This window comes from Myotis yumanensis, unplaced genomic scaffold (genome assembly GCF_028538775.1).
Source record: "Myotis yumanensis isolate MYYU_CA2020_CCGP unplaced genomic scaffold, mMyoYum1.0.hap1 SCAF_23, whole genome shotgun sequence".
NCBI lineage: Eukaryota > Metazoa > Chordata > Mammalia > Chiroptera > Vespertilionidae > Myotis > Myotis yumanensis.
This window is the reverse complement of record NW_027223774.1, coordinates 1,226,528-1,250,561: the sequence shown is the minus strand read 5'-3', so window position 1 is coordinate 1,250,561 and position 24,034 is coordinate 1,226,528. Positions and strand designations below refer to the sequence as shown.

At 45.4% G+C, this 24,034-nt stretch overlaps 2 protein-coding genes across 2 annotated transcripts; both read left to right on the top strand.

The window, feature by feature from the left end:
- The first annotated feature begins 2,157 nt into the window (after positions 1 to 2,157).
- On the top strand, positions 2,158 to 4,862 carry LOC139000227 (zinc finger protein 154-like). The gene is made up of 2 exons (XM_070402487.1): positions 2,158 to 2,278; positions 3,883 to 4,862. Exons 1-2 carry the CDS (start codon positions 2,158 to 2,160, stop codon positions 4,860 to 4,862), a joined length of 1,101 nt encoding a protein of 366 aa, XP_070258588.1.
- An 11,086-nt stretch (positions 4,863 to 15,948) lies between these two features.
- On the top strand, positions 15,949 to 18,738 carry LOC139000225 (zinc finger protein 154-like). Its single transcript, XM_070402486.1, has 2 exons — positions 15,949 to 16,069; positions 17,960 to 18,738. The coding sequence occupies exons 1-2, from the start codon at positions 15,949 to 15,951 to the stop codon at positions 18,736 to 18,738; spliced, it is 900 nt and encodes a 299-aa protein (XP_070258587.1).
- The last annotated feature ends 5,296 nt before the right edge of the window (positions 18,739 to 24,034 follow it).

The window sequence follows — 24,034 nt, the reverse complement described above, 5'->3', positions numbered from 1 at the left end:
TATGGGTGAGAGGGAGGTGGTGTGATCATCGGGACAGTGGGAGGCAAACTCCTTAGTCAACAGAGCCAAATATCTACAGAACAACGATTGAAATATCTTTTGAAAGCTGAATTTTTAAACCTAAACTATATAGGTAAGTACATTGTTATTAACTTAATGAGGGTACTCCTAATGTGGCATTTGCCAAAAACGTCCTCAATCTGACTGAGGTACACTTGCTGAGGTCAACCCCTTCCTACTCTCCCATCATCAACTCGTGCATGAATCATGTGCCTCCCTCGTGATGCATATCATTTGGCTCCCTTGCCTGTGCAGTGTCTCCCATCACCATCTGACTGACACCCCCCACTTTTTCTAATACCAGTTCTTCAAAATAGACTCGCCCAGGCCGATAAATGACTTCTGCGTATGAGCCATGATGTTTCAATCACACTGTACGTGCGTGCCTGCATGTGCTATTTTCTGTAAGAGCCACACTCAAGGGGCCAGAGAGCATGAGGCTCACAAGCCGTTTTTTGTTGATCACTGGTCTGGGAGAGTGTGATGGTAACTGGCCCCTGATGGTGGTGATGGAAATGGAAGACACAGTTGGATCCGCGGTTGGTATTTTATGTGTGGCCTCCTGGATTTTCTAATTTTGAAGTTGAGAGGCAGAGAGAGGGAGAAAGAGAGAGAGAAGAGAGATGAGATGAAGGTTTGTATTTAGCATCTGGGGATATAGAAGTACCATCATCTGGCATAAAGACATTCATAGTTGGAAGGTTTATGTTCATTGCAGATAAACACAAACAAACACTTACTTTGGCCTGTTAGGGTATGAGATATTTCAGAGAGCAGTTAAAGAGCATCTGGAACTCGGAGGAGTTGTTCAAGACGAATAATTCTCAAAAAGAGTGAAGACCGCCTGGACCCGAGAGGAGTTGTAGATCATCATTTTATTTTAATTTGAGGCCCTACGTCCATTGAAACAAGGTGAGGTTGGGACTGGTGCATATTTACTTACTCAGCACTCACCAGGAATATTCTGTGAGCCTTGGTGGGGTGTTGCACTCAGTCGGGTTGATTTGCTTAGGGGCATGAGTGGCCATCAGTGAGACTCACTGGGCATGGGGTGAAGCATAGTAATCCCTCCTTTGGAAAACTCCTGTCTGAACTACTCTGTAATTCTTAGATAATCTCTTATTCTGTAGGTTAACTCTGTTATTTTTAGACTGTAAAATAAGTTTGCTTGTTGCTTGAATAGAAAAGATAAACTTAATTGCCTGACCTTGCAAGCTAGCCATCTAACTGGTATGCTGATATTGATGGCAGGTGCCTGAATAGATATGATACTCAAGGTTACAGGTGTCTGTATAGATATGACAGGTGTTTGCTAGATATGACATGTACTCCAGGTTACAAGCGGTCTACAAAAGTAACTGACACAAGGGCCTAAGAAAGATATAAAAAGATTATTTTTCCTCCTTTGGGTGTTCAGAATTTGACAGACATATTCTGGTCTGAACCTGCACGCAATAGAGATGACTCCTAACAGGCTCATTAAGGCATCTTGTCCAGCTGGCTTATTTTTAATACAACAGGGGTAGAGGGCCATCGGCCATGAGACTTGAGTGGTGAGGGCTGTGACTGGGGATGGGAGATCATGTGCAGCAGTGGTGGAGGTGGGCTCTGGATATCTAAGAAGTGAAGTGTTTCTCAATAGTTGAGGTTCAAGGAAAACACAGTCAGGGAGTGAGTCCTTCATAGCAGGGCTCAAGGCTGCCTCCATGAGTGTGGACTCTCAAAGTTGGTGTAGAACTTATTCCTGTTTGAATTTGCCAAGCAGTCACGACACCACACCTGTTGAGTAATGAGTAGGAAGTCAAGGAGTATTACTGTGGGGGCTGTGGGTGTGGGAGTGCAGGTGAGAGAGGTGTGGGAGAAGGAGAGATGTGCCCAGAGCTCAGGTATCTGCTTTCTGCTCAACTGCCTTTATTGCTGTGGAAAGACACAGTATCTGTAGGAATATAAGGTGAGAGTGACTCTGATGGGCTCAAGGCCTGGTGTCTGATGAAGGGTAGAGGGAGCAAGTGGATGTGGAGGGTGGGAATTATGAAGAACTTGAAATCCTAAGAGAGAAGCTAATCATGGCTTGAACTGTCCCCATTATGACAGAATATGAACTTTGAGGACGTGGCCATTGTCTTCTCTGAGGAGGAGTGGGGGCTCCTTGATGAGGCTCAGAGACTTCTCTACTACAATGTGATGCTGGAAGTGTTTGCACTGGTCTCATCTGCAGGTAAGACCTTTACGTTTGTCCCAATGTCCTGAGGTGATGAATACTCTTCCTTTATTCTCCAAACATAGGTCTCACAACCAGACCATGGGCTCTACTAATATCCCCCACTGTCCTTTCAAATGGGCTCTGGCTGCCAGGGACGAGCTGTGTGGGGAGTCTGATCTCTGGACTCACCAAGCACCCCTTACACCCGCTGCATCAGAAATCCATGAAGTGTCTGGCAGTCAGGAGTCTTGCAATGAGCTTAATAGAACCCACTTTGAACTTTGTCTTCCTGGGAAGGTGACTCTGTCCTCATGGCTTCCACTTCTGCACCATTCATCCAGGTAAGGCTCTGTGACTGCCTGTGCCAGGTTATCATCTTTACTTACATGAACCGTAGCTGTACTTTTAACATCCTACCTCAATTGTTGTTTGTAATATTTCCTTTCCTGAATACTATTGCATTCCGAATTGCTCTGGGTTAGTGCTGACTGCTCACCTCCCTTGTCTTTCATTAATACTCTGAATATTTAGGTTGCATGTATTTCTAGAGTAGAAGGTGCATGGAGAACCCTGTGTTCTCTCTCTGGGTGAACTGGCAAGATGGTCTCTGATGAGGCCTGATCCTACTGAGTGGAAACTGGGGGAACGTATCACATGAGGGCTTCTTTAAGATCACACCAGAAACCCACTTGTGTCCAACCATATTTTGGTGCCAGTACATTTTTCCAGACTTTATTTCTACATTTTCTTTACCATTATTGACATTTTGATGACTGATCATTTCATCTTTATGTTCATGGCTTTTGGCTACCTTCACCTTTGTCACCTTTTTGCATCACCTCCCTGGGCACTGCTCCCTGTGCAGTATTCTCCTACATAGACCTGCACATGTGTTATGAGGTGGATACACATGCTTAGTAGTCCTAGAATCTCTGCTCTTGAATTTTATTAGGAATAAGACATAAGCAACCTTCTGCACAGCTTTCCCATTTCACCAGCAGACAAGCCCTGCTGAACATTGTTAGCAGAAGGAGTTGATGATCATGCTTCGCATCTATGTGGTGCTTGCCATTTTTGGGTCATATTTCTGGTGAGGCTTTCCTTGTTTTGTGATATTCAGAGTTCCAGAAATTCACAGGAGCCTTTTCCAAATCCGGCCAACACATCTCTTATTTTCAAGGGATTGCATGGTACGCATGTATGATGTGCAACATATTTTTGTAATGGAACTTCCCTCATCACTGTAGTCAACATCCAGTTTCTCCTCATTTCTCTGTTTTCAGGTTGTTTGCATAAAATGGATGATGAGGAGGCCTGTCCTGAGCAGAGTGTATTTGTACGAGGAGAGTCACAGGTCAGGGCATCTAAGACAGAGCCAGCAACCCAGAGGACCCATGTGTGTAAGTGGTGTTTCTCTTTGTTCAAAGATATTTTGCACTTGACTGAGTCACAGGCAGCATACTTTGAGCAGAAAGCCTCCTTAAGTGATGAATGGGTGAGAGACTTCTGTTTCAGTGCAATCCCTCGCAAGCAACTGAGGGGAGCCAGTGGAGAGAAGCCCTGGAAAGAAGCTGTGGACAGGGCCTCGTTTGTGACCAGGTGCAGCTTCTACTTATCAGGGCTGCCTTCATCCAGTAAGGAGGTTGGGGAAGACCTGCCAGCCATTTCAGAGCTTCTCCAGCCCCAGGACCCTCTCAACACTGAGGAGTCACACAGTGGCAGTGAGACTTCCCAGAAAATTCCCAGTGGAAATCGTCATAACCACAGGGGTCAATGTGAAAATACTGCCAGCCACAACCAGAAAGTTGTTCAACAGAGTGTCTGCTCTGGAGAAGTGAATTATGCATGTAACAAATCTGGAAATATTTTTAGAGGACTCTCTAGCCTCATTCGACATAGGAAAGGTAACACTGGAGAAAAGCCATATGAGTGTAGTGACTGTGGGAAGGCCTTCAGATATAAGAGTAACCTCAATCAACACCACAGACTTCACACTGGAGAAAAGCCCTATTTGTGTAGTGATTGTGGGAAGTCATTCAGGTATATCTCTGTTCTTAATCAGCACCAGAGAGTTCACACTGGGGAAAAGCCGTATGAGTGTACTGATTGTGGCAAGGCTTTCAGTCATAGGTACAACCTCACTGAACACCAGAGAGTTCACACTGGAGAAAAACCTTATGAATGTAGTGAATGTGGGAAATCTTTTAGATGCCATGGTCACCTTTTTACGCACAGGAGAATTCACACTGGAGTAAAACCTTATGAGTGTAGTGAATGTGGGCTGTCCTTCAGAGAAAGCAGTACACTTACTAAGCACCACAGAGTTCACACTGGAGAAAAACCTTATGAGTGTAGTGAATGTGGACAGTCCTTCAGAGGAAGGCATGCCCTCACTGAACACCAGAGAATTCATACTGGAGAAAAACCTTATGAATGCAGTGAATGTGGGAAATCTTTTAGATGCTATAGTCACCTTTTTAACCACAAGAGAGTTCACACAGGAGAAAGGCCTCATGAGTGTAGTGAATGTGGAAAACGTTTTAGCCTAAAATCTCACCTCCTTAGACACCTGATTGTTCATAATGGAGAAAAGCTTTAAATGTGCAGCGAATACTTTCTTTTTCTCATTGACAATAACAACCCTGAAGGGGTCTCTTTGATACACATTTAATGGAACATAAACCCCTTTTTTCACAACATGCACTCCGCTAGAGTCCTCATAAAATTTCAGTACAAGCAATGCTTTAAATAACTGCATGGCACGTGCTAAGCTGCTCGGGCCTACTACCCGATTGATATCACTGGGAGTATTTCTGGCTGAGACGATTTCACCTCCACCACCTGGCTCACCTGAACAGGGTGCCTCAGTCACAGCCCCTGTGTGGTCAGGGAAAAAGAAGTCTGTGTTCTCAGCTCAGCCTGAGCAAACTGTGATTAGTCCAAGTTCTCATCAGGATCTTCATTCCTTTCTGACTAGGAAATGGAGTTGATTGAGGGTTCATCTACCGCACCCATCCTCAGCTAAGAGGAGCTACCTCTCTCAGGTTATCATTCTATGCTGTGATGAATTGTTTCAGGTCCCAGTTCATCAACCTGCAAACCGATTGAATTTTCTGACACGTCTCGGGATTATAATCTTTTTGTCCAGGTGCTTTTGCTCATGTACTAGTACCTTTCATTTTGTTGGTCCTGATCATTGCCTGGCTTGATTTGAAAGCACACTTGGGATCAGTCCGCATGTACAGTAGAATAGATATTGTGGGAATCCCCAACCTGCTGTGCTTCCGAAGGCAAAGCGTGGAGTCGTGGAGTCAGAAAATCACTGTGTCCAGTATTCACTTGTAATGCAGTGCTGCCCAAGACCTGGAAAGAAAGCCGGCATGACTTGGTGGTTCTCATTTGCAGCCTGGTGCCTCCTATGATTGTGGTCTGAGGTCATCCTGAAGATGGGGGTGAGAGGGCTTTGTTGTGCTTCTGTGAACAATGTGAATTATATTCTCTGTTCACAGTGTGTATTACATACTGTCAAGGTGCCCTGTGCCGTTATGAATGATATTTCATAGGCTGGTGTCGCTTGTGTTGAGACTCTGAGGGTTAGGTTGAACTACAACTGGGTCAGAAACCCTGTGTTCACAGTGAGTGGGAAAGAGAGCAGAGAATTAAGTGAATCGCACCTCTTCTGAACGTGACCCACAAATGACCAAGGACGTGTGACTTGTGTGGTCATTGTGGACAGGCGTCCTCAGTTCCTCCATCACTGTTTCCTGTCACTAAAGTCATTCTTAGGGAATATAATCTAAAGGGTCTGTTTCCTCTTCTGGCCTCTCTAAGGTGTTCACCTCAAGGTTTGCTCAACATGTGAGACCTCAAAGCTAGAGGAAGGGTAATCCTATAGTCAGTCCCAGGATTTGGCATGTGTGACCCAGTCAGCATTCCTGTTGATTCTGATGGCTATAGTTTTCTCTGCTTGCCAGTATTTGCTGCCACTGAGGCAAGGCTGGTGCTCCCAAGAAATTAGGAGAGAGATGGTAGAGCCCATATAGGGTTGTCATTTTAATTTTCTACCAAGACATGGTTATATAGGCCTTTATTTGGAAGCACATTTTAAGGTTTTATTTAGGTATATTTGTACTATTTGTTGAGCGGGGATATAGAGATCAAGCTCTGAAATGGTCACATATGACATAAACTTACCTCTCACCCATATACAGGTTAGGGCAAAACCAGGCATATAGATGTGAATATGCAAAACACAGAGTTGACTCTATTTTTCTAAATAAGTATTTTACATATTTAAAAATATTTTTAACGATTTTTCACAAAGCACAGAAGGGAGAGAGAGAGAAAGAGAGAGAGCAACAGAGAGAGAGAGAGAGAGAGAGAGAGAGAGAGAGAGATAGAGAGAGAGAGAGAGAGAGAGAGAAATGGTATTATTAGAAAGAAACATCAAACAGCTGCCTCCTGCAGGTCACCTACAGGGCATCCAGGCAGGCACGTGCCTTGAGCTGGAATGTAACCAGTGACCTTTTAGGGCAACGGATGGTGCTCAAACACCTGACGCTCACTGGCCAGGGAAGAGTTTATTCTTGTTTTTTATTATTTTTAAATTATTGTGGTAATTTCCTTGCCAACAGCTCTACACCTACTTGTGACACACCCTGTAGTTACCTCCTGCCCTTTTGTAATCTCTCCTTCTGCCTTCCCCAGCCCTAAATGCAGTCATTGCTTTTCTTTCCTTTACAAGATTAGTTCATATTTTTTTTTAAGATTAGTTAATATTTTTCCTAATTTCAGAAGCACTATAAGGGGTATACAAATATTGCTTTCCTTCATGCTGTACAGTATTTTGAGATTCAACACAAATGCTTATGTGAATAGTTAATTATTTTTATGGCTGAGTCATACTGCGTTCTGTGAATAACCAGTTTACCTATTATTGATCTGTCTATGGTTTTAGTCATTTCCAGGTTTGAGATATTAAAAATAATTCCGCTGGGAATATTGCCTTCAGTTCTTTATACAGAGATATGTTTTACTTATCGAACTGATGCAGTTTAGATGAATGTTTTACCTGTTAGTATATGCAGAACTGTGTTCAAAAATGATCATTCCCTTTGGCTTTCCACCCACCCACAGTAATGAAATTTCTAGTTTTCTACAACCCTACCAGCACATGTGATGTTTAATCTTTTTAATAATAGGCCGAGAAATGAGTATAGTGTTTACTTGCTTTGTTTTAATTTCATTTCCCTAATAAATTAAAAAAAAATTTTTCCCTAATAATTTTTTATGGTGAACGCTTTTTCAAGCAATTATTTACACTGTCTTTGTCTCTTTTGTTGCAATGTCTGGTCAGAATCTTTTGCCAATTTTTAAAACGAAATTATTTTAACTATAGGTTATTTCAGATATATTTATTTCACTCAATCCTCAATGACTCAACTGAATTCTTTGCAATGTGAAACTATAAATGTTTTTAAAAATATTTTTTCATTGATTTTAGAGAGAAGGGAGAGAGATAGAGAGATAGAAACATCCATGATGAGAGAGAATCATTGATTGCCTGCCTCATGCTGGCCCACTTCTGGGGATCAAACCCTGAACCCAGGCATGTGCCTTTCCTTAGAATCGAACACAGGACTCTTCAGTCCCCAGGCCAACGCTCTATCCACTGATCCAAACCGGCTAGGGCTCAACCCCTTAATTCTTTTTTTTTTGAAAGTATTTTTATTGATTTGAGAGAGGAAGGGAGATGGAGAGAGAGGGAGAGAGAGAGAGAGAGGGATAGAAACATACACGATGAGAGAGAAACATCTATCAGCTGCCTCTTGCACATCCCCTACTGGGAATCGAGCCCACAACCTGGGTTGTGCCCTTGTACAGAATTGAACCTGGGACCCTTCCAACCACAGGCTTATGCTCTATCCACTGAGCCAAACCAGCTAGGGCCCCTTAATTCTTTTTTAAAATTGTAATCCTCACCTGCGGATATGTTTATTGCTTTGAGAGAGAGGAAGGGAGGGGCACAGAGAAAAAAAAAAAGGAACATCCATGTGAGAGGAAACATGGACCGGTTGCCTTCCATAAATGCCGGGCAGCAGATCAAACCCACAACCTGGTCTGTGCCCTCACCAAGAACTGAACATGCCCTTTGATTGAAGTAGGCAAATGAAATGAAGCTGCAAGAGATTGAGCCGCCTGGCCAGGGCAGCACCTGAAATCTTCATGTTTCCTTCAAGACCGTGAGTTAGTATGACTCAGCATTTGGGGGAGTGTTTGTTTTGCATGTTGCCTGTTGTTCGTATGTGTGAATTGGTTGTCCCCTTGAGGGTTCTCTTTGTGTCTGTGTTCTATGTCCATGTATGTCTGCTCTGGTGTGTGCGCGCCTGTGTCCATTGTGTGAGTCTGTGTGTGTGTGTGTCCTGTGATACTGTCTGTATGACACTGTTTCTATGTTTGTTTCCAGTGTGTCTGTGTCCAGTGTGTGTGTGTGTGTGTGTGTGTGTGTTCCCCTCAAGGTGTTCCCTGTGTCTGCAGTGTGTGTGTGTGTGTGAGCCTGGCCATAAGCACTGCACCTGAGTGCCCAGCTGTGGCTGGGGGTGTCCAGTACCTGCGTGTTTCTGTGCTTGTGGTGTCGGTATGTTTCCCTGGGAGTCTGTGCACCCCAGACACAGGCAGCTGCCTAGGCAGTCTCTGGAGGGATCAGGAAGGGGCCCCTTCTGTCCCTGCTCTTCCAGCCTCTGCTGTACCCCAGGGTGTCCCCTCTCTGGCCTCAGGGATGGTTGAAGTGAAAGATCACCTCATAGAACCCCAGGCTGAGGGAAGGGGAGGAATTAGGGAAGATTCTGATGGCAGCCTGGAGTTAGAGAGTGTGCATGGGGAGTGTTTGTGAAGGACACTAGGTTTCGTGGAGGAGCTGGGGATCCCGGTGCTTTGGGAAGGAATGAGTGGGTGAGTGCATGTGCGGGGAGCTGAGTGGTAAGACTTCCAGGCTCCTAACCCCCCACTAGGAATGAGGAAGTGGACGTCCCTGGAGAAGGGTGTCCCTTGCCCATGTGAATGCTAGGCTGACCCCTCAGGGAGGAAGGTGCCCCGGGCTCCATGGAGCATCATTCCGGGACTTCTGGGCTCTCTTCATCTACTGTGTGTGCATGGCCACACGGGTCACTGGGGCCAGGAGGGAGAATTAGGCCCAGAGATCTCTTCACTGTGGATGGGGAGAACTATGGAGGGACCGCATTCAGCACAGGTTCCTGCACAGAATGAGCAGAAACCACAGGGTCACCATTGATGTTACTGGCAGCATTTTCACCATCAGCCCCACCTAATGGAGCCCTTACCTGGGCGATGCAAATGATATAGGGCCTTGGAGGCAGGGTAGCAACTGATGTTAATATAAAAGAACATGGATGCTGGTTGCTTGCAGCCTGAACTCTTCCCAATCAACACTCTTAACTTGTGAGTCTTCACCTCCACCACAGTGTGGGTCCCAAGGCAGCCAGGGGTTTACCCAGGTCACACTCAGAAGTGGGTTCTGAGTTTGCTGCCAATGCCATCTGCCCAAAATCCTTTTCTGAGGTTCACTGCTTTGGAAGTTGCCAGTGATGGCTTAGGGCAGCGGTTCTCAACCTGTGGGTCGCGACCACTTTGGCGGTAGGACGACCCTTTCACAGGGGTCGCCTAAGACCATCCTACATATCAGATATTTACATGATGATTCATAACAATAGCAACATTGCAGTTATAAAGTAGCAACAAAAATAATGTTATGGTTGGGTCACAACATGATGAAATGTATTTAAAGGGCCAGAAGGTTGAGAAGGAGTTGTTTAGGGCAACTAAGGGACACGGTCCACCTGAATGAGGAGACAGGGACCCAACCTGATGGACTCTCACTGTCATTTCCTACCCATCCCCACTCCTCTCCTTGGCCCTGCACTGTCCCCAACAGAGGCTGGCACCACGTGGTCATGTTAATGGGTCCAATCGAGTAAGTATGTCAGGTTCTCCTCCTGACCACCTGAGTTTGACAACAGCCTGTGATGTGCTCTGACCAATGAAATGTGCTGGGAGTGAATCCTGTCGGCCCTAACAGAAGAGTCTGGACACCCGGAGACTGGCCACTCCCTATGTCCATCTCTAATAACACCCAGCAGTACCTACATGGGTGGTCTCTCCATTATCCTGGTCTCAGTAGAACACAGGTGAACAGGAGGTATGAACAAGAAAGATACCTTCTTTAATAAGAGTCACTAAAACTATGGGACTGTTTATTACCCATAATAAGATCTAGCTGGTCCTAATGGGAATGCATTGCCTATTCTACCCTCTAGAATGGAGCAGAGCCTAACATAGGAAGCCAGAGCTGTGTTATTAGAGACACATGGGTTTGACTTCCAGCCCTTCCTTTATTAACTCTACAATCAGGCAATTTACCTGGAGTCTCTGAGTCTGGATTTCTTCTTGATGAAATAGATCCTGAAACGACTCAAGTTGTGGAGAGGATTGAGTGAAATAATAATATTGCAGGTAAAGCATTGAATCCAGGGCCTGGCACATGTAATGAACATTTGTAGTAACTGTTAGCTTCATAGCTGCACAATGTGTGTTGACTTCAGACATGCAGACAATTTAGGAAATGTCCACTTCTTGGCCTCTGTGTCCATTCAAATATTGCTTTTAAGCGAATAGGTTTGAATTATGTATATATTCTCATAGCCTTATTTTTCTCTTAATAATGTGCTGTTTCTGTGTTAAAAATAAAAACTCTAGCCCTATCCAGTTTGGCTCAGTGGATAGAGCATCGCCCTGCAGACTGAAAGGTCCCGAGTTCGATTCCGGTCAAGGGCATGCACCTTGCTTTCGGGCACATCCCGAGTAGGGGGTTTGCAGGTAGCAGCTGATAGATGTTTCTCTCTCATTGATGTTTCTAACTCTCTATCCATCTCCCTTCCTCTCTGTAAAAAATAAATAAAACATATTTTATAAAATGATAATAAAAAAAAGAACTCTGAGGACTGGAGTGATTCCATTGTTTGAGTTTCCTCCCAGGGAAACAAAGGTTGCAATTCCAGGTGAAGCCACAAGACAAGTTCCTGGCTGGATGCCTAGACGGTGGGTAAGGGAGGGGAGGAGGCACCCCACCTGTGTTTTTCTCTCTCCCTCTCATTTTCTCTCAAAATAAAATTTTAAAAAAGTAACTATCTACATATCCGTTTAGATTTGTAGTCTTCAGGAATAATTGCCATAATTTTCACCTCAGGGAGCGTTCTGAGCTTCATGGAATCTGAAATAATATCTCCAAATAAGGGCTCAGTTGCAGACAACACTCCCCATAGCCCTGCCACCAGCCACCTAAACCTAAGGTTGTCATTCCCCACAGCCATTCGGGCGCCCCAACACCGATATTCTCAATGGCCACTGACTGGGATCCTAACGCCACCTGCGCGGCCTGGAAAGCTCCTTACCCAAAGGGCAATGCGCCTAATGATGGCTGCGTTTAGCCAATGAAAGCCCAGGAGAGGCGCATGAGCCTGGCGCTCATTGGTTTGGGCGTGACTCCCAGATTAGTCCTCCTGGTGGTCATTTTCACCTCCTGGTTCTATCGACTTTAGAGGGCCCAGCGGGCAGCATCAGGACTAGGACAAGCCGTCAGAGGCAGCGTCCCCGCGGTGCAGGGGGTGTCTGAGGCTTGTTGACCTGCAGCACGCGGGATTGAGGTCTCCATGCTTCCCAGACTCCTCTCTGCTCACTGAGGTCAACTCAGCCTCACCCCATTTACCCTCCACCTACCACGCTGTCAGGCCCTGTAGCCCGCGTCCCAGCACCCAGAACAGTGAGTAGCTTGTAGGTGACACAGCATGTGACGGGGTGAAAGAGGGTGTCGGGCTGCAATGCCGCTCAGTCAGGCCGTGGGGCTGTGGCTGAGCTGTGAGGACTCGGGAAACCCAGGTCTGTTCTTTGTTTAAAGGCAACAAAGAAGATGAGGCAAAGTTTTGTGTGAGGAGTTTTACTTTCATCCTCAGGACGCTGGAGCCATGGGTGGTTGTGAACAGCAGAGGGACGCTGTCTGAGGTAGGGTTCTAAACATTTCCCCAAACTGCTGATAAGAACCACACCTTAAAAGGGAGAGGAGAGAAATTAGGGACCAGAAGGAGGTGTCTTTTGAAAGATAAGGAACTTGACAAGAGTGTGCACTGAGGACGGAGCCCTGGGGGAATTCAGGTATCACCCAGCACCAGGGCTGGGCCAGGACCCTGAGCAGCCTGAGCCCCTGGATCCTGGCGTTGGGTGCCAGGCCATTAACAGACCTTTAGTTCCTACAGGTTCCTGCAGGTGAGGAGCCGCTGAGGGGCCTGGGCTGTGGGGCTGATGTCAGGGCCTCACACTCTTGTGGCCTCAGAGACAGTGGGGTCCTGAGGCTGACCAGCCTCTCTTCCTGCCCAGGGACCTGGGGACATAAAAACAGACACAAATACCCGAATTAAGTCCATGACTAGGTTTGGATGAAGTGGTCCATGTTTTTCTGGCAAACAGTGGAATGAAATGTGGGAGGTCCTTCCAGGCACAGGTTTCACATGTGGTAGAGGCTCAGAGTGAAGACAGCTGGTTCTGGAACCTGTAGGAATGTTTTTCTCTTTGATGGGAACAGGTAAGAATGGGAGCGGAGTCAGGTGTAGAGGAGCTTTGTGACAACAGGGTTGTCAGTTCTGCAGGTGATGGGGGCGTGGGGGCAATGGGAGATTTGGAGCAGCGGAGGCAGGTAATCTGCCTCAGGTCTCATTAGACGCCCTGTGGCTGCTGCATGGAGAGCAATATCGGTGAGAGGGAGGTGGTGTGATCATCTGAGATAGTGGTGAAAACTCATTAGTCAACTGAGCCAAATATCAACAGTTTAATGATTGAAATATCTCTTGAGGGCCAAATTTTTTAAACTTAAACGATATGGGTAGGTACATTGATATTTACTTAATTAGGTTACTCCTAAATTGGCCTTTGCTATAAAAGTCCTCAATATGACTGAGGTACATTCACTGAGAACAACCCCATCCAACTCTCCCTTCCTCAACTCGTGCATGAACCATGCGCCTCTCCCGTGCTGCATATCCTTTGAGCGGCCTGCCTGTGCCATGTCTCCCATCACCCATCCGACTGACACCCCCCACTTTTTCTAATACCACTTCTTCAAAATAGACTCGCTCAGGCTGACAACCAACTTCTGCCCATGGGCCACGAAGTTTCAATCACACTTACGTGCGCACCGGTATGTGGTATTTTGTGGAAGAGCCACACTCAATGGGCCAAAGAGCCCCATGTGGCTCTCAAGCCGTGGTTTGCCGACCACTGGTATGGGAGAGTGTGAAGGTAACTGGACCCTGGTGGTGGCAATTGAGATGGAAACACAGTTGGATCCGGGATTGGTATTTTAGGCGTGGCCACATGGATTTTCTAATTTTGAGATTGAGAAAGAGAAGGGGGGGGGAGAGGGATAAGAGTCAGAGATGAGATGAAGGTTTGTATTTAGCATCCGGGGATATGGAAGCACCATTATCTTTCATAAAGACATTCATAGTGGGAAGATTTATGTTCATTGCAGATAAAAACAAACAAACACTTACTTTGGCCTTTTTGGGTGTGAGATATTTCAGGGACCAGTTAAAGAGTATCTGGAACTCAAGGTAGTTGTTCAAGACGAAGACTATTCAAAAGGAGTGAAGACCACCTCAAACTGAGAGGAGTTGTAGATCATCATTTTATTTTAATTTGAGGCCCTAGGTCCATGGAAACAAGGTGAGATTGGGGCTGGTGAGTATTTACTTAATCAGCACTCACCAGGAATATTCTGTGAGCCTTGGTGTGGACTGGGCTGTTGCCCTCAGTTTGGTTGATTTGCTTAGGGGCATGAGTGGCCATCTGTGAGACTGACTGTGCATGGGGTGAAGCATAGTAATCCCTCCTTTAGAAAACTGCTGCTTGAACTACTCTGTGATGCTTAGACAATCTCTTATTCTGTAGGTCAACTCTGTTAATTTAGACTGTAAAATAACTTTGCTTTTATCTTGAATAGAAAAGATAAACTTTATTGCCTGACCTTGCCTGCTAGCCATCTCACTGATACTCTGTTATTGATGCCAGGTGCCTGTATAGATATGATACTCAAGGTTACAGTTGTCTGTATAGATATGACAGGTGTTTGCTAGACATGATATGTACTCAAGTTTACAAGCTGTCTACAAAAATAACTGACACAAAGACCTAAGAAATATATAAAAGAATTATTCCTCCTTTGGGTGTTCAGAATTTGACAGAGGTAATCTGTTCTGAACCTGCAAGCAATAGAGATGACTCCTAATAGGCTGATTAAGGCCTCTTGTCCAGCTCGCTGATTTTTGATACAACAGGGGTAGAGGGCCATCGGCCATGAGACTTGAGTGGTGAGGGCTGTGACTGGGATGGGAGATCATGTGCAGCACTGGTGGAGGAGGGCTCTGGATATCTAAGACGTGATGTGGTTCTCAATAGGTGAGGTTGAAGGAAAACAGTCAGGGAGTGAGGCCTTTATAGCAGGGTTGAAGGCAGCCTCAATGAGGGTGGACTCTCAGTGTTGGTGTAGAACTTATTCCTGTTTGAATCTGCCAAGCAGTCACTACACCACACATGCTGAGTAATGAGTAGGAAGTCAAGGAGTTGACTATGGGGGCTGAGGGTGTGGGAATGCAGGTGAGAGCGAAGTGTGGGAGAAGGAGTGATGTACCCTTGGAAAGGGAGTGTGAACTCATGTCCACAGGACACTGGATGTTGCAATAGGGTGAATAAGGAGTGAGTTCATTTTTGGTGCTTACTGGCTGATATGATATGTGATATGATATGAGGAATTTTAGTGTAATTGTCTGAAAATAGGGGTGTTTTGGTGAGACCTTCCAGGTGAAGAGCTGAGGTGTTACATGGATGCACACCTTCCTAGGGTTGTCAAGGGCTGACACATTGATCAATGAGAAGGAGATAGCATATCTTGGTGTCAGCTGGGCTTACATGTTTGCAGTGGAATGGAGATGGGCGATAGAAAGAGAGAGAAACAAATTACAGAGGTTGTGAGTGATACATTTGCAAGAGAAGTTGAGTAGGAAATAAAGTGTTCTCGCCATGGCAAATTTGTGTTGCCTTTGAGGATGTGCCCCTGGAAATGAAGCTGTGTGAGAGAAGTGTGGTTCAAAGAATTATGTTGAGCAGGTAGTGCAAGGTGATGGCCTCAACACCATGGTATCAGAGTCAGAAGGGTGAAGCATGAGGCTATGTTTTTTCATGTCTCTGAGGGAGATTACGGGAAATAACAAAAGTATTGCGTAACAAAATAAGTGATATGTCATTCACATTTTCTTTATGGCCCAAAACTCTCTCTTCCCTATGTGGGTGACACCCACTGTATCGACAAGAGGCAGTATGGCCTACATGTGAGACCCAGAGCTCAGGTATCTTCTCTCTGCTCAACTGCCTTTATTGTTGTGGGAAGACACAGTAACAGTAGGAATATAAGAAGAGAGTGACTTTGATGAGCCCAAGGCCTGCTGTCTTGTCTGATGGAGTATAGAGGGAGCGTATGGATGTGGAGGATTGGAATTTTGAAGAACTTGAAATCCTAGGAGAAAAGCTAATCTTGGATTGAACTGTTCCCATTTTGACAGAATATGAACTTTGAGGATGTGGCCATTGTCTTCTCTGAGGAGGAGTGGGGGCTCCTTGATGAGGCTCAGAGACTTCTTTACTGCAATGTGATGCTGGAAGTGTTTGCACTTGTCTCATCTGCAGGTAAGATCTTCATGTTGGTCTCAGTGTCCTGAGGTGATGTCCAGTCTTCCTTTATTCTCCAAACGTAGCACTCACAGCCACACCATGTACTCTACTAACTTCCCCCACTGTCCTTACACTTGGGCTGTGGCTGCCAGGGCCAAGCTGTGTGAGGAGTCCTGAACTCTGGACTCCCTGAGCACCCCTAAACCCACTGCCTCAAAAAATGCAAGAAGTATCTGGGAGTCAGGATTCTTGCAATGAGCTTAATGGGACCCACTTTGAACTTTCTCTTCCTGGGAAGGTGACTATGTCCTCATGGCTTCCATTTCTGCACCATTCATCCAGGTAAGGCTCTTTGTGACAGCCTGTGCCAGGTTATGGTCTTTACTTACATGAACCGTAGCTGTCCTTGTAACATCCTACCTAAATTGTTGTTTGTAATATTTTCTTCCATGAATACTGTTGCAATCCGAATTGCTCTGGCTTCTTGGTGTCTGCTCACATTTATTGTCTTTTATTAATACTCTGAATATTTACATTGTATTTTTTATAGAGTAGAAGTTGCATGGAGAACCCTGTGTTCTCTCTCAGGGTGAACTGGGAAGATGGTCTCTGATGAGGCCTGATCATACTGAGTGGAAACTGGGGGAAGGTATCACATGAGGGCTTTTTCCAGATCACACCAGGAACTCGCTTATGTCCAACCATATTTAGGTGTAGACGCATTTGTCCACACCTTATTTCCGCATTTTCTTTACCATTAATGACATTTTGATGACTGATCATTTCATCTGTTACTTCATGGCTTTTGGCTACCTTCACCTTTGTCACCTTTTTGCATCATCTGACCCTCTGTACTGATCCCTGTGCAGTATTCTCCTACATGGACCAGCACGTGTGTTATGAGGTGCACATACATGCTTCAGTAGTCCTCGAACACTTGCTACTGAATTTTACTTGGATTAGACATAAGCACCCTTCTACAAAGCTCGCCCATGTCACCCGCAGATAAGCCCTTCTGAACACTGTTAGCAGAACAAGGAGCTGACGATCCTGCTTCGATTCCATGTGGTGCTTTCCATCTTTGTGTCATATTTCTGCTGAGGCTTTCCTTGCTTTATGATATTCAGAGTTCCAGAACTTCACAGGAGCTTGTTCCAAATACTTCCAGCACATCTCTTATTTTCAGGCAATTTCGTGGAATGCATGTATGATGTACAACATATTTTTGTAATGGAACTTCCCTCATCACCGTAGTCAACATCCAGTTCCTCCTCATTTCTCTGTTTTCAGGTTGCTTGCATAAAATGGATGATGAGGAGGCCTGTCCTGAGCATAGTGTATCTGTACAAGGAGAGTCACAGATCGGGGCACCTACGTCAGAGCCAGGAACCCAGAGTACTCATCTGTGTAAGTGGTGTTTCTCTCTATTAAAAGACATTCTGCACCTCACTGAGTCACAGGCAGGACACCTTGAGCAGAAAGCCTTCTTCAATGACACACGTGTGAGAGACTTCTGTGCAAACCCTCACCAGCAAGAGAGGGAAGCCAGTGGAGAGAAGCCCTGGAAAGAAGCTGTGAACAGGGACTCGTTTGTGACCAGGTGCAGCTTCTACTTATCAGGGCTGCCTTCATCCAGTAGGGAGGGTGGGGAAGACTTGCCAGCCATCTCAGAGCTTCTCGAGCACCAGGCCCCTCTCGCCACCAAGGAGCCACACAGTGGCAGTGAGATTTCCCTGAAACATCGCAGTGGAAAACATCATAACCAGTGGGGTCAATGTGAAAATGCTGCCAGCCACAACCAGAAAGTTGTTCAACAGAACGTCTGCTCTGGTGAAGTGAATAATGATTGTAACAAATCCAGAAAGATTTTTAGAGGAAGCTCTAGCCTCATTCAACATGGGATAGTTCACACTGAAGAAAAGCCATATGAATGTAGTGATTGTGGGAAGGTCTTCAGATGGAAGACTAACCTCAATCAACACCACAGACTTCACACTGGAGAAAAGCCGCATGTGTGTCGTGATTGTGGGAAGTCATTCAGGTATATGTCTGTTCTTAATCAGCACCAGAAAGTTCACACTGGGGAAAAGCCATATGAGTGTACTGATTGTGGCAAGACTTTCCGTCATAGGTACAGACTCACTGAACACCAGAGAGTTCACACTGGAGAAAAACCTTATGAGTGCAGTGAATGTGGGCAGTCCTTTAGCCTAAGGTTGATCCTCACTGATCACCAGAGAGTTCACACTGGAGAAAAACCTTATGAGTGTAGTGACTGTGGGCAGTCCTTCAGTCAAAGGTGTACCCTTATTAAGCACCAGAGAGTTCACACTGGAGAAAAACCTTATGAATGCAGTGAATGTGGGAAGTCCTTTAGACAAAGGTATACCCTCATGGAACACCAGAGAGTTCACACTGGAGAAAAACCTTATGAGTGTAGTGAATGTCGGCAGTCATTCAGACAAAGGCATGCCTTCACTGAACACCAGAGAATTCACACTGGAGAAAAACCTTATGAATGCAGTGAATGTGGAAAATCTTTTAGATGCCATGGTCACCTTTTTAACCACAAGAAAGTTCACACAAAAGAAAGGCCTCATGAGTGTATTGAATGTGGGAAATCTTTTGGCCGAAAATCTCACCTCCTTAGACACCTGATTGTTCACAATGGAGAAAAGGTTTAAATGAGCAGCAAACACTTTCTTTTTCTCATTGATAATAACAACACTGAAGGGGTCTCTTAGATACACATTTAACGGAACATAAACCCCTTTTATCACAACATGCACTCCACTAGATAAAAGTAAAAGTGATGCTTTAAATAACTGCATGGCACTTGCTAAGCTGCTCAGGCCTACTACCCGATTGAAATCAGTGGGAGTATTTCTGGCTGAGGCGATTTCACCTCCATGACATTGCTCACCTGAACAGGGTGCCTCAGTCACAGCCCCTGCGTGGTCAGGGAAAAGGAATTCTGTGTTTTCACCTTGGCCTGAGCAAACTGTGATTACTCCAAGCTCCTGGCAGGATCTTCATTCCTTTCTGACTAGGAAATGGAGTTGATTGAGGGTTCATCCAGTGCACCCATCCTCAGCTAAGTTGAGCTACCTCTCTCACGATATCACCTTACGCTGTGATGACTTGTTTCAGGTTCTAGTTCACCAACCTGCAAACCCATTGAATTTTCTAACATGTCTCGGGATTATGATCTTTTTGTCCAGGTGCATTTGCTCATGTACTAGTACCTTTCATTTTGTTGATTCTATTCATTGCCTGGATTTATTTGAAAGCACACTTGGGATCTGTCAGCATGTCCAGGGGAACAGATATTGTGGGAATCCCCAACCCGCTCTGCTTCCGAAGGCAAAGCGTGCAGTCAGAAAATCACTGTGTCCGGTATTCACTTGTAATGCAGTGCTGCCCAAGACCTGAAAAGAAAGCCGGCATGACTTGGTGGTTCTCATTTTCAGCCTTGTTCCTCCTGTGATTGCGGTCTGAGGTCATCCTGAAGATGGGGGGGGGGCTTTGTTGGGCTTCTGTGAAAAATGGGAATTATATTCTCTGTTCACAGTGTGTATTACATACTGTCAAGTTGCTCTGTGCTGTTAGGAATGACATTTCATAGGCTGGTGTCGCTTGTCTTGAGATTCTGAGGGTTAGGTTGAACTACAACTGGGTCAGAAACCCTGTATTCAGAGTGAATGGGAAAGAATGCAGTGAATTAAGTGAATCACACTTCTTCTGAATGTTTTTTATTATCTTTAAATTATTGTAGTAATTTCCATGCCAACAGCTCTACACCTACCTGTGCCACATCCTGTATTTACCTCTTGCCCTTTTGTAATCTCTCCTTCTATCTTCCCCAGCCCTAAATGCAGTCATTGATTTTCTTCCTTTACATGATTGGTTAATATTTTTTAAAGATTAGTTAATATTTTTCCTAATTTCAGAAGCACTATAAGGGGTATACAAATATTGCTTTCCTTCATGCTACACAGTTATTTTGAGATTCAACACGAATGCTTATGTGAATAGTTAATTATTTTTCATGGCTGAGTCATACTGTGTTCTGTGAATAACTATTTTTCCTATTGATCTGTCTATGGTTTTAGTTATTTCCAGGTTTGAGATATTAAAAATAAATCTGCTGGGAATATTGCCTGCAGGTCTTTATATAGATGTATGTACTACTTATCAAACTGATGCAGTGTAGGTGAATATTTTACCTGTTAGTATATGCAGAACTGTGGTCAAAAATGGTCATTCCCTCTGCCTTGCCACCCACCCACAGTAATGAAAATTCTAGTTTTTCCACAAACCTGCCAGCACATGTGATGTTTAATCGTTTTACTCATAGGCCGAATAATGAGTATAGTTTTAACTTGCTCTGTTTTAATTCCATTTCTCTAATAAATTGTCATGTTGAACGTTTTTTCAAGGAAATCTTTACACTGTCTTTGTCTCCTTTGTTGAAATGTCTGGTCAGAATCTTTTGCCAATTTTTAAAATGAATTTATTATTTAACTAGTAGGTTAGTGCAGCATCAAAGATATATTTATTCATTTCACTCAATCCTCAATGACTCAACTGACTTCTTTGCAATGTGAAACTATATTTATATATATTTATAAAATATTGTATTATTGATTTTAGAGGGGAAGGGAAAGGGATATAGAGATAGAAACATCAATGATGAGAGAGAATCATTGATCAGCTGTCTCTTGCACACCCCCTATAGGGGATCAAACCCATAACCTAGGCATGTGCCCTTGTTTGGAATCAATCCTAGGACCCGTCAGTCCCCAGGCCGAAGCTCTGTCCACTGAGTCAAACCTGTTAGGGATCAACCCCTTAATTCTTTTTTAAATAAATATATTTTTATTATTTCAAAGAGGAAAGGAGAGGTATAGATAGAGATAGAAACATCAATGATGAGAGAGAATCTTTGATCAGCTGCCTCTTGCACGTCCCCTACTGGGTAATGAGCCCACAACCTGTGCATGTGCCCTTGGCCGGAACCAAACCTGGGACCTTTCAGTTCACAGGCTGACGCTCTATCCACTGGGCCAAACGAGCTAGGGCCCCTTAATTCTTCTTGAAAAGTGTAATCCTCACCATAGGATATTGCTTTGAGAGAGAGAAGAAGGGTGGGCACAGACAAAAAAAAAGGAACATCCATGTGAGAGGAAACATGGACCTGTTGCCTTCAGTAATTGCAGGAGAGTAGATCAACCCACAACGTAGGTCTTCGCCCTCAACGGGAACCCAACATGCCCTTTGACTGAAGTGGGCGAATGAAATGAAGCTGCAAGAGATTGAGCCGCCTGGCCAGGGCAGCACCTGAAATCTTCACGTTTCCTTCAAGACCGTGAGTTAGTATGACTCAAAATTTGGGGGTATGTTTTGCATGTTGCCTGTTGGTTGTATGTGTGAATTGGCTGTGCCTTTGGGTGTTCCTGATGTGTGTATTGTGTTCTCTTTGTGTCTGTGTTCTATGTCTGTGTATGTCTGCTCTGGTGTGTGCGCGTGTGTTTGCATTGTGTGTGTGAGTCTGTGTTAGTGTGTGTGTGTGTGTGTGTGTGTGTGTGTGGTGTGTGTGTGTGTGTTCTCCGCAAGGTGTTCCCTGTGTCTGCAGTGTGTGTCTGTGTGAGCTTGGCCATAAGCCCTGCACCTGAGTGCCCAGCTAAGCCTGGGGGTGTCCTGTACCTGCATGTTCCTGTGTTTGTGGTGTCGGCATGTTTCCCTGGGAGTCTGTGCACTCCAGACACAGGCAGCTGCCTTGGCAGTCTCTGTAGGGATCAGGAAGGGGCCCCTTCTGTCCCTGCTCTTCCTGCCTCTCCTGTACCCCAGGGGGGGCCCTCTCAGGATTCAGGGATGGATGAAGTGAAAGGTCAGTTCATAGAACCCCCGGCTGTGGGAAGGGGAGGAATTAGGGAAGATTCTGATGGCAGACTGGAGTTAGAGAGTGTGCATGGGGAATGTGTGTGAAGGACACTAGGCTTCATGGATGAGCAGGGGATCCAGGTCCCATGAGAATGAATGAATGGGTGGGTGCATGTGGGGAGACCTGAGGGGAAAGGCTTCCAGGCTCCTAACCCCCCACTAGGAATGAGGAAGTGAACGTCCCTGGAGAGGGGTGTCCCTTGCCCATGTGAAAGCGAGGCTGACCCCTAGGGGAGGAAGGTGCCCGGGTCTACCAGAGCATCACTCCTAGACCGCTGGGACCTGGTCAACTGGGAGTGTGTGGCCGCAGAGGACACTGGGACCAGGAGGGAGAATTTGGCCCAGAGATCTCTTCACTGCGTTTGGGAAGAACTGTGGAGGGACTGTATTTTGCACAGGTTCCTGCACAGAACAAATGGAAATCACAGGGTCACCACTGATGTTACCGGCAGCATTTTCACCATCAGCCCCACCTGCTGGGGCCCTCACCTGGGCAACACAAATGACACAGGGCCTTGGAGGCAGGGAGGGCCTGATGTTCATGTAAAAGCACATGGATGCTGGAGGCTTCCAGCCTGTGCCCTTCCCAGTCAACACCCTTAACTTGTGGGTCTTCACCTCCACCCGAGTGTGGGACCCGAGGCAGCCAGGGGTTTACCCAGGTCACACTCAGAAGTGGGTTCTGAGTTCGCTGCCAATGCCATCTGCCAGAACTCCTTTTCTGAGGTTCACTGCTTTGGAACTTGCCAGTGATGGTTTAGGGCAGCGGTTCTCAACCTGTGGGTCGCGACCCCTGTTGCAGTTGAATGACCCTTTCACAGGGGTCGCCTAAGACCATCCTGCACATCAGATATTTACATGACGATTCATAACAGTAGCAACATTACAGTTATGACGTAGTAATGAAAATAATGTTGTGGTTGCGTCACAACATGAAGAACTGTATTTAAAGGCCCAGAAGATGGAGAGCGAGTGGTTTAGGGCAACCAGGGGACACAGTCCAACTGAATGAGGAGACAGGGACCCATCATGACAGATTCCCGCTGTCATTTCCTACCCATCCCCACTCCTCTCCTTGGCCCTGCACAGTCCCCACAAGAGCCTGGCACCACGTGGTCATGTTAATGGGGCCCATCGATTAAGTATGTCAGGTTCTCCTCCTGACCACCTGAGTGTGACTTCAACCTGTGATGTGCTCCGACCAATGAAATGTGCTGTGTTTGAAGCCTGTCGCCCCTAACAGAAGAGTCTGGACACACGGAGACTGGCCACTCCTATGTCCATCTCTAATAACACCCAGCAGCACCTACATGGGTGGTCTCTCCATTATCCTGGTCTCAGGAGAACAAGGGTGCACATGGGGTATGAACAAGAAAGATACCTTCTTTAATAAAAGCCACTAAAACTTTGGGACTGTTTATTACCCATAACACCCAGCTTGTCCTAATAGGAATGCATCTCCTATTCTGCCCTCTAGGAGGCAGCAGAGCTTAACATTAGAAGCCAGAGCTCTGTTATTACAAACACATGGGATTGACTGCCAGCCCTGACTTTATTAACTCTACAATCAGGCAATTTACCTTGTGTCTCTGAGTCTGGATTTCATTTCGATAAAATAGATCCTGAAATGATCTCAAGTTGTGGAGAGAATTGAGTGAAATAATAATAATGGAGGTAAAGCATTGAATCCAGGGCCTGGCACATGTAGTGAACATTCAGTAACTGTTAGCTCCATAGCTGCACAATGTGTGCTGACTACAGACATGCAGACAATGTAGGAAATGCTGACTTGTTGGCCTCTGTGTCCATTCAAATATTGCTTTTAAGCGAATAGGATAGAATTATGTATATATTCTCACAGCCTTATTTTTCTCTTAATAATGTGCTATTTCTGTGTTAAAAACTCTGTCCCTAACCAGTTTGGCTCAGTGGATAGAGCATGGGCCTGAGGACTGAAAGGTCCTGGGTTTGATTCCAGTTAAGGGCATGTACCTTGGTTGCCGGCACATCCCCAGTAAGGTAATTGCAGGAGGTAGC